We start from the raw sequence: 11288 nt of genomic DNA, 5'->3' as shown, positions 1-11288 counted from the left end.
GGCAATCTTCTTCACAAAAAAAAGGTGGGGGCATTATTCTAATGATACCATTGTCTCTCCCTCCTATGGGATCCCTCCACTCTCTTAGCTTAGATCCACAAAGGGAAAAACACAGAGGAGAGTGTGGTTGGTACAGTATGAACCACCTCTCAAAAGTAGGTCACTATCTTTATTCTCTCCCCGACACTCAAGCAAAATCACGTCAAGGATGACATCACATTATGCAAGATGAACAAGCTCTAGAGAATTGCTGTACAACATTGTAGCTATACTGTATTGCGTACTTAAAAATTTGTTAAAAGGGTAGGTCCCATGTTTAAGTATTTTGATCTCAATAAAAGAAAGTAAAGATATTCTTTGAGATTGGGATTTACATATTGTGTCAATGTGTTTCCCAATCATAAATTGTAAATATTTTAAAATAATTATTAATCAAATAATCTGTTTAGTATAAAGAAATCACAATGATGAGTTACCTACATGGAATAATTCTGCAATTTTAAGAAATTCAATGTAAAACAGCCAACAGCAAGGAAACTGACTCATGTCACAGCAAGATTGCAATAAGAAACTGAATGAGATCCTTTTATTCAGAAAAACAAGACCTCTTGAAGCCACCAGAATATTTGCTAATATGAAAATTCAATTTGTGAACAATAAGTTCTCAATGGCTGGAGCCATGTCTTCCTTATCTTTCTATATAGTGCTTCAGAAAATTCCTGACATTCAATAAATTTGCGTGGAATAAAAAATAATAATAAAATTTTAAAACCAAAATAAATTAATTAAATAAAATATGCTAGGCCAATGTGACTACTAGACGTAAATGATATTCTTTTCAAAAATAGATTTATAGGAAAAGAATTATTCAATGACGTTTCATGTGATACTTTGATTTGATCATGAAACTGATCATAATCTTAAAAACTGGGAGAACTCAAGAAATTGCAAACACCACAACCGCAGGAGGAACAATCTGAATTGCGTTCTTAGTGCTTAGGAAGGAAACAAAATAAACAGCCAAGTATGATATGAAGTAGCTTGAAACAAAAGTGAGAGAAAGATGACTCAATGGAGCTGAAAAACTGCACCAGGGTAAAAGAATGTGTTTTCCTTGACCAAACCCAGAATCAAGAACTGAACTTGGTCTTCTACTTTTCCTATTGTGGGTGTATGTGACAACTCTGCTGGGAAATCTCCTCATCATGGTCACCATGACCTGGGAATCGTGCCTTCAACCCCCATGTATTTTTTGCTCCGTAATTTATCTATTGCCGACATCTGCCTTTCCTCCATCACAGCTCCCAAGGGTTCTGGTGGACCTTCTGTCACAGAGAAAGACCATCTCCTTCAATGGCTGCTCCACCCAGATGTTTTTCTTCCACCTTGTTGGAGGGGTGGATGTATGTTCTTTGTCGGTGATGGCATTTGATCACTATGTGGCCATCTCCAAGCCCTTGCACTACGTGACCATCATGAGCAGAGGGCGATGCACTGCCCTCATTGTAGCCTGCTGGCTGGGGGGCTTTGTCCACTCCATCGTGCAGATTTCCCTGTTGCTGCCCCTCCCCTTCTGTGGACCCAATGTTCTTGACACTTTCTACTGTGATGTCCCCCAGATCCTCAAACTAGCCCGTACTGACATTTTTGTGCTTGAGCTACTGATGATTTCCAATAGTGGGCTGTTCACCACACTGTGGTTTATCTTCCTGTTTGTGTCCTACACAGTCATCCTAATGACGCTGAGGTCTCAGGCAGGGGAGAGCAGGAGGAAGGCCATCTCCACATGCACCTCACTCATCACTGTGGTAACCCTGCACTTTGTGCCCTGCATCTATGTCTATACCCGGCCCTTCAGTGCTCTCCCCATGGATAAGCCCATCTCCGTCACCTTCACTGTCATCTCCCCTCTGCTGAACCCCTTGATCTACACTCTGAGGAACCAGGAGATGAAGTGAGCCATCAGCAAACTGAAAAGAAGATTTATACCTTCTGAGAGGTTGTAGACTGTTTGCTAACTCCTTCTCACCACCTTTTAAAATGATTGTCCATCAAATAAACCAGATTGACTAAAGGATTTCTAAATAATTTTGATATATCTACTAAGATACACATGACTTTCAAAGATTCTGATTGGCATGCAGTAATAATGTAAAAAGATACATTTCATGTTGCAAAAGAGAAATCAAATTGTTAGCTGGAGAGTTGCATAATGCTTATGCAGTACAGCCTTGGAAGAAATAAAGAAAAATGAATCTGTATGCACTCAGACAATTTTATCACATTGGAATTGTTGTGGGGGTTCGTTCAGCTCTATTGCTTATAATTGAGAAATACAAATGTTGTTTATTTCAGATGTACAACTTGATGTTTTGATATACATATAGATTGTGAAATGATCATTGGGGGAAAATGGATTAAGGTGGGACCACTCTTGGTTATTACTTACAACAACATGGAAATCTCCAATTGTCTAAATAAAATTAACAATAAGAAAAAGCAAATATATACATACTCAGACATCTCCACTATATTCATGTTGCCAGGAAAGGGGCTGAGACACATATTAGAAACATAACAAAGCTTGGACATTGGATTACTAAGGTCTTTCACGAAATAATGTCATTTTAATGAAGTAAACACACTCAAATTAAGTTCCTCCTCTGACTTTCTGATATGAATAAATTAAATAACTGTTACCTGATGATTTTTCATCTAAAGCCTAAACTCCAGTGGTTGAGTGCAGGTGCCCTGGAGCTAGCACAGTTTGAGTTAGAATGTGGACCCCAATAACTACGGGTTCTGTGACCTCGTGTAGGTCATTACCCTGACCTTCCTCTGAACCCCACACCTACTGGCCACATTTCCACCACATTGCCTCAGCGACTGCGGCTCAGCTCAAGCACTGCACTCAGGACCTTGGTTCCAATTCCCTGTCCTCCTTCTTCCTATTCCCCCAGTAGCACTATGCTTTCTTTATTCTACCCCCGGCACCTGGCACAGCAACTGAAACAGAGAAAACATTCAAAAGATGGTTGAATTGAAAATCTCAGTGAATGGATATTGCCTCTCACTCATTTCTGTTCCTCAAATCATTGGAGAATAAGGGTAAGAAAACAATGGATTTATTATTATTGTCTGTTAACATGACTAGCTAAAAATGACAGAAACTTGTGAAGCTGCTTCAGATTACACATATGCATTAAAAAATGTTGGTATGAAGTGAAAAACATTGTTCAATATGAGTTTGGTTTTTATTTGCTTATTTTTCTGCCATTTACAGCTGTTGGGAGGTTTTCTTTTTGGCCTCTTATTTCTGAAGGTAGATCCTAGATCTTAAAATTTTTGAAATAAGAAGAATGTTCATGTCGCAGTACAAATGTCAGTTCAAAAATGAGACATGCAAAGGTCCTCAGGTGGGGCTGTGCCCAGGCCTTCATAAGAAGATGAGAGGAAGCAAGGAGGAGCCAGGTAATGATTGAAGTCAGAGAGATAATGAGGCCACGGGACCAGGTCTTAGGACCTTTTAGACCATTGTGAGGATTATGACTTTCACTCTAAATAACATGAGATGCATCTGAAGGGCTTTGAAGAGCAGAATAGTGATGCATGTTTTAACAGAATTGCAGGGGCTCCTGTTACAAATAGAATGAAGAGAGGTGAGGACAAAAACAGGGAGACCAATTAAGAGGCTACAACAATAGTCCCATGAAAGAAATAATGAAGACATAACTTAGGGTAGTAACAGTGGAGGTGGTGAGAATGGTGAAAAACTCTGAAAGTCGAGCAAGTAGGAGTTGCTGATGGATCCAGCGTGGATTTCCTGGTGACATGTGTGTCCTGTGAGAACTCCATCACCCACTTTCTTCATCTGCCCATTGAGAGATCCTTCACTCTCGTCTACATAATCCTTTCAGGTCCAATGGCTCCTTCTAATACTTGTGTGTCACACTTCAGGAATTACCCTACGTGGGTGAAACTGCTAAGGAAGTTGTGCAGAATCCCTAAGAATAGGCATTTATGTCCCAATAGAAAATCTACTAAGAGGTAAGGTAGAATTCTGGTAAGCTGACCTAACAGGATTCTTGCTGAAGGCAGGCCACGGTGATCAAATATCACTTGGGGGATGGAGAATGGTGAGGAACCTGATAAGATATTGAGGGTGATCAACATGGAGGTTGGGGGATTTTGGCTAAACTGAATTAGCAGAATTCTTGCTAAAATTGGACAATGCAGAGACAAGCATGGAGGTCTCAAAGTGGAGGCCTAGTTGAAAAGTTCAGGGGAGTCTGAGTAGAGTTTGGTCAAGGGGAGAATCTTTGTCACTGCTAAAAACTTTTAGATCCTACACAAAAAGTGTGTTCCTAAGGACATGTGCCTGAGTCACATCTTGATTACTCCCACTGAAACCACCTCTCCATCAGTAGAATTTTTCCACAGCCACATCCAATTATATGCCCTCTGATAATTCTCACACTAGTTCTGGGATTGACAAATTGGTACATATGATGGAACACTGTGAATCAGTGTGGAAGAGCCAAGGAAATATTATTCCCTGAGTCTGCCTTTTTCCACGTAAAGATAGACAGGAAGCCACTGAAATCACTGGCCTTCAGAGGCGTATTTAACAAAATTTCCTGAAGCTGAATGACTCCCAAGGTTCGTGTGAACATTATTCAAGATGTTTGAGAAGGAGGTTGGAAATTTTAGGTAAGAAACATAACTCTACATGAGTGTGAATGACTATGGTGTCTGGGTGTCGATGAATAAGTGTGAGAAGAGAAGAGTGAGAAAAAATGAAATCTAGATGGAATTGTAAGATTCATAAATACACTTTGACTAAAAATAATGAAATATATACACAAGATGCTGCATTCCAGGGTGAACTGTCAGTGGCAGACAGCACAGCTAAGAAATATGAACAAAGAAGATATTGTGAAAGGAGAGTCATAGAAATGAGTTTAGTTTGGAAGTAGGCAGAGGAAGCTCTTTTTTTCCAGGATCCTTTGAATTGCACAAACAAGAGATTTTTCTCAGAAAAAACAATGAGATTTTCTCATCCTATAGATGGATCTCTTGAAACTGAAATCTACAGAGGTTTTTCTTATGCTAAATTCAAAACTAGAAAGAAAATAAAATATTTCAAAAAAGTTGAAAGAATAATACAGTGAACACCTACATACCCTCCCTTAGATTTATCAAACAATAAAAATTTTGTAACAACGATTTTCTTTTGCATGTCTTTCCGTGCCTACATATTTGGATCCTTTCTTTCCAGCCAAACTTCCCACTCATCAGCAACTGTTATATATTCAACTGGTCCCCTAAAGCCAGATCTCCCATTCTCTCCACTCCCATGTGCCCCAAACAGAAATGTCACCTCCTCCATGCAGCTTCCTCTGAGCCTCTTGGAGAGAAATCACCCTTTTCTCACACACACCTCATCTGTCTTTAGACGGTCCCCATCAATGTCATATTATTAAATTTCAGTTCTTTCTCCACTGGTTTTGGATTATATTCATTTCTCTCAAATAACCTAGAACTCTGCCAACTTTCTATCAATATTTGTTAAATAGATGGAGTAAAAATAGCAGAAACATGGAGCAGAAGGCAGAGGATGTTATCTGAATTACCAAAAGTATTTTGTGAACGTAGGACCTATTCCTCTCTGACAAACAGTACTGACTTGGGGTCTGAGGTACTGTACCTTCTACCCTTCTGTGTAGACCATAGTCTATTATTTACAATTCCATAGTCCCTGTGGAAGGATATCATAAGTAGGTAAGACCTCCTCAATATCTTTAGTAACTATATTGAGTTGGTGTTTTCTGGTGATTATTTCCCCACTTTAACTAGTCAGAATTGATAGCTCAGCTACTATTTTGGTTCAACACACTCCATTTCCTGATGAGTCTCCCATGTTAAGGTTACCCAACATAGTACTAATCATAACAGATAACCAGTCATGTATGTTGAGACTCTATGTATGTTAATTCACCTAATCCTGATAACTTCCCTGTGAGGTGGGTATTACTATAATCCCCATTCCACAGATGAAGTGGAGACTCCATGAGGTCTCTCACTTACCCAAGTCACACAGGGACAAAGCCAGGACTTGAGCCCAGATGGCTCTCACTGCAGAGACCAGCACTTGACTTCTCTAGTCTGCTAAGATGTTGTCAGATAAGAAACCAAACCACGCAAGTGCTCTCCTTACTACCAAACGCTGTCACCACCCTCTGGGCCACTCTCATTGACAGTAAAAGAAAAGTACCTCCTATTTTCCCCAAAAAAAGTATGTTCTGATGAAGCTTTTTAGAATACAGATTCTGGAAAACATACAACTCTTCTAAAAGATTGTCAGTACATTTAAGAAGCTGTGTGCCTGAGACAGTTACTAACCCAGCGTTTTACTTTAAGGTAACACACGTATGAGCATACTTATTATTGCTTAGGCAATGCTCTAAGTATTGATGCTTTTGCATATATTAATTCATTTAATCCTCACAAAAATCACATGAGGGAGATGCTATCGTTTCCAGATACTGATGCAGAGCCTGAGGCCAAAGGGGTAAACTAACTTCTCCTGTAGCGTAAGCAGTAAGTACCCAGCTGGGATTGCAACAGGCTGTGCTATGCTAGAGGCCCCCAGGTATCTACCTGCATGCTCTGATAACTCTTGGTAGCTTTTTTAGTTTTCCATATTAAGTAGACTTTCGACAAAATTGTATACAGAAGAAAGACAACTTGAATGGAAAGTGAGCTAGGTGAAAAGAAATATCTTCATTTGAACTGGAAAACACCCCAAAAAAGTGAGAGAAGTGACTTTCACCTTTCTTTTCTTTCTGATTATGGTAAGAAAAAGGAGATAAACTGCAAAGAAAGAAATTAAGTCCATTTCAAGGATTCGCAAAAAAAAAAAGAAAGGAATTCAAGAGCAAAATGATTATATTGTAAGCACACGCCTAACATTTTAAGAAAGTGACAAATTGTTTTCAAAAGTGGTTGCATCATTGCACATTCCCACCAGAGTTACAGTTCCTCTACATTTTTGTCAACTCTGATATGTCAATCTTCTTTTTTTATTGCAGTAACACTGGATCATAACATTATATAGCTTTCAGGTGTACATCGTAACATATTTCGAAGACTGTGTAGATTACATCATGTTCACCACCCAAAAACTAATTATAATCCGTCACCACACATGTGAGCCTAAATCATCCCTTTTGCCCTCCCCTCTCCCCTATTCCTCTATGGTAACCACCAATCCAATCTCTGTTGCTATGTGTTTGTTTGTCGTTGTTTTTATCTTCTACTTATGAGTGAGATCATACAGTATCTGACTTTCTCCCTCTGACTTATTCCACTCAGCATAACCTCAAGGTTCATCCATGTTGTCACAAATGGCTGGATTGCATCATTTCTTATGGCTGAGTAGTATTCCATTATGAATATATACCACATCTTCTTTATCCATTCTTCCCTTGATGGGCACCTAGGTTGCTTCCAAGTCTTGGCTATTGTGAATAATGCTGCAATGAACACAGGGGTGCATGTATCTTTATGCATTTGTGTTTTCAAGATCTTTGGATAAATACCCAGCAGTGGGATAGCTGGATCATACGGTAGATCTATTCTTAATTTTCTGAGGATGCTCCATGTTGCTTTCCATAGTGGCTGCACCAGTTTGCACTCCCACCAGCAATGTATGAGGGTTCCCTTCTCTCCACATCCTCTCCAACACTTGTTTCCTGTCTTGTTAATTATAGCCATTCTGACCGGAGAGAGGTGATATCTCATTGTAATTTTAATTTGCATTTCCCTGATAGCTAATGATGTTGAACGTCCTTTCACGCGCCTGTTGGCCATCTGTATGTCTTCTTTGGAGAAATCTCTGTTCAGATCTTTTGCCCATTTTTAAATTGGGTTGTTGATTTTATGTTGTTGAGATGTATGAGTTCTTTGTATATTTTGGATATTAACCCCTTCTCTCTTATTTTAGCCATTTTAATAAATGTGCACTGTTATCTCATTATAGCTTTCATTTACATTTCCCCACTGATAAATGACATTGAGCATCTTTTCATATGCTTAATTGCTAAACCTATATCTTCTCGTTAAAGTATCTGTTCAAACCATTTGTCCCTTTTTTTTTAATTGGGTGGTTGGTTTTCTTATTGAATTTTAAGAGTTACAGCCATTCCATTCCTAGGTACTTACCTAAGAGAAATGGAAACATGTATCTACATGAAGACCTCTACAAGAATATTCATAGTGTAATAGCCAAAAACTAGAAACAACCCAAATGTTCATCAACAAGTGAATTGATAAACAAAATGTGGCACATCCGTACAATAAAAGGGAACAAAATATTGGTACACACAAAACGTGGATGTATTTTGTAAGTGAAACAAGCCAGACAAAAAGAGAACGTACACCTTTTAGGATTCCATTTATAGAAAATTTTAGAGAATGCAAACTAATGGATAGTGACAGAATGCAGATCAGTGCTTGCCTGAAGAAAGGGGGCAGAGGGGACATATTACAGAGTCACAAGGACACTTTTGGAGTGATACATATATTAATTAACTTATATCTTATTATATCTTAATATATATTAAGACATATTAATTAACTATCTTAAACATATTGATGATTGCATGGGTATATGCGTATGTCAGAACTTATCAAAGTGTACACGTCAAACACATGAGTCTATCGTATGTCAATGATAGCGCAATAAAAAAAAATAGCTTTTAGGAAAGAAATTTGACCAGTGAACAGAAGAGAAGCTCTGAGTTACCACTTTTCTTTCATAGCTGAGGAGTTATTCAACATCCAGGGGTTTTGGTACCTAAAGTATATTAAAGAAAGAAACAAATAAATCCCCTTAAGGAAAAATAGAACGATAAAGAAGAATTTTACAGCTTTAAAATTATCTGATTTTTCATAGCATTAAATCTGTGACCTAAAAAAGGGAGGAGTGCTTCTGTGAAATTCAGTCCAAAGACAATCATTTTGCAGATAGGAGTTCTTAAAGCATTTAAATGGAGCACCCAGTCTGGAAAAAACCCCACATTTGTGTAAAACCTCAAAGGACCCCAGTTGTACCAAATAGGCATTGTCTTATTTACACACCAAACTGCATCCATTTTTGTATCCCTTGTGCCAAAATATTCCCTTTCTGATTATTTACTATTCACCTTTTTATCTTGGATACTTACAACTTCTATTCTGAGAACATTACTTTTATGCATTTTCTAAAATACATATAATTTACAGAAGAAAACAATAATTAACTGCATGCTTATGGAATAAGATGGCATGTAGGATGTGTTAACAATAACCTTGGAAAGAGTCTTCATGTGGTGATAATGCCTCACTAGTCTTCCGACCTAATACCCAACTGTAAACCTGAATCTATTAAGGGGGAGTAAACCCTTTCTGAAATAACACTTTTAATTTTTTCCAAGCTACACAAAGAAGAAGAAACATGATTCAATGGAGTTGGGAAATGGCACCAGGGTAAAAGAATTTATATTTCTAGGACTTACTCAGTCCCAAGATCTCAGTTTGGTCTTATTTCTTTTTCTGTGTTTTGTGTACATGACAACTTTGCTGGGAAACCTCCTCATCATGGTCACTGTGACCTGTGAGCCTCGCCTTCACACCCCCATGTACTTCCTGCTCCGCAATCTAGCCATCCTTGACATCTGCTTCTCCTCCATCACTGCTCCAAAGGTCCTGGCAGACCTTCTGTCAAAGATAAAGACCATATCCTATACTAGCTGCATGACACAAACGTTCTTCTTCCATCTCCTCGGTGGAGCAGATATTTTCTCTCTCTCTGTGATGGCATTTGATCGCTACATAGCCATCTCCAAGCCCCTGCATTATGTCACCATGATGAGTAGGGGGCGATGCACTGCCCTCATTTTGGCTTCCTGGGTGGGGGGCTTTGTCCACTCCATCATGCAAATTTCCCTATTGCTGCCCCTCCCTTTCTGTGGACCCAATGTTCTTGACAGCTTCTACTGTGATGTCCCCCATGTCCTCAAACTCGCCTGTACAGACACCTCTGCACTTGAGCTCCTGATGATTTCCAACAATGGCTTAGTGAGTACCCTGTGGTTTATCTTCCTGCTTGTGTCCTACACAGTCATCCTAATGATGCTGAGGTCTCAGGCAGGGGAGGGCAGGAGGAAAGCCATCTCCACCTGCACCTCACACATCACGGTGGTGACCCTGCACTTTGTGCCCTGCATCTATGTCTATGCCCGGCCCTTCACTGCCCTCCCCACAGATAAAGCCATCTCTGTCACCTTCACTGTCATCTCCCCTCTGATGAACCCCTTGATCTACACTCTGAGGAACCAAGAAATGAAGTCAGCCATGAAGAGACTGAAGAGAAGACTCATGCCTTCTGTGGTGGAATAGAATAAGAGTTTCCAACCTCTTCATCACCAAGGACTCCTTTCATCATTTTTCCCACAGAGTCCTATTTATATACTCAAATATATTATCAATAAACCAACTACACGTACTAGGTAACAATTTATTTTTCTAGTAAATTAATAGGTTGCTGGTAACCCTAGCTTCTGGTAAGCATAAAGTAACTAGTGCTACAGGATTGAGCTGATTGATGTATTTCCATTCAAAGAACAAAGTAACAATGTGTCAGGACAACTATATCGCAGGTGAAGAGATTGATTAAATCCAACTCCTTTTCCAGAGGTAAGTACACAGAAGCCTAGAGTTAGAGTGATTTGCTCAAGAACTCATATCCACTTAATCACAGAGATAAGTCTTCAGATACCCAATTGATTGCTCTTAAACCATTTGGATGTAATGTATTACATTACTGGACCTGTCTATGCCAAACTGTAATCCTGTTCTAGAAAGATTTCATGATCACTGCAAATGCAGCACCCGTATATGGGGACAAATGGCCCATCACAGATTAAGACTTTTTTTTGCTTAGTTGAACACCACATGGGCTTGTGACCTCTTGAGAACCTCAAAGGCACACAATTGTTGTCCTCCTGGATTCCTATAAGGAACGAAGAAGCTTTGAAAGACTTCCCATAATGGCCTACAGGGATTTATCTTATGCAGAACTGCACGTGCCAGATTCACATTCTTGTGATAAGTTTAGACAAAGGCAGAACCTCAGAAATCCTACACAACGAGCAAGCCATTCTCATTATTCAAGAACTGATCTTCTAGTCCAGCCTTACCAGGGCCAATCTCAGACTGGGTTCTCCATTGAGAATTTACACTCTTTT

The 11288-nt window shown here is 39.3% G+C and overlaps 1 protein-coding gene across 1 annotated transcript; it reads left to right on the top strand.

Annotated features, from left to right (window-relative positions):
- The first annotated feature begins 9504 nt into the window (after positions 1 to 9504).
- Positions 9505 to 10440, top strand: LOC138916710 (olfactory receptor 4D11-like). Its single transcript, XM_070229974.1, has one exon. The coding sequence runs from the start codon at positions 9505 to 9507 to the stop codon at positions 10438 to 10440; it is 936 nt and encodes a 311-aa protein (XP_070086075.1).
- The last annotated feature ends 848 nt before the right edge of the window (positions 10441 to 11288 follow it).

The sequence above is a fragment of the Equus caballus genome, chromosome 12 (genome assembly GCF_041296265.1).
Source record: "Equus caballus isolate H_3958 breed thoroughbred chromosome 12, TB-T2T, whole genome shotgun sequence".
Lineage (NCBI taxonomy): Eukaryota > Metazoa > Chordata > Mammalia > Perissodactyla > Equidae > Equus > Equus caballus.
The sequence above is the reverse complement of the archived record's forward strand: the minus strand, read 5'-3'. Positions and strand labels throughout refer to the sequence as shown.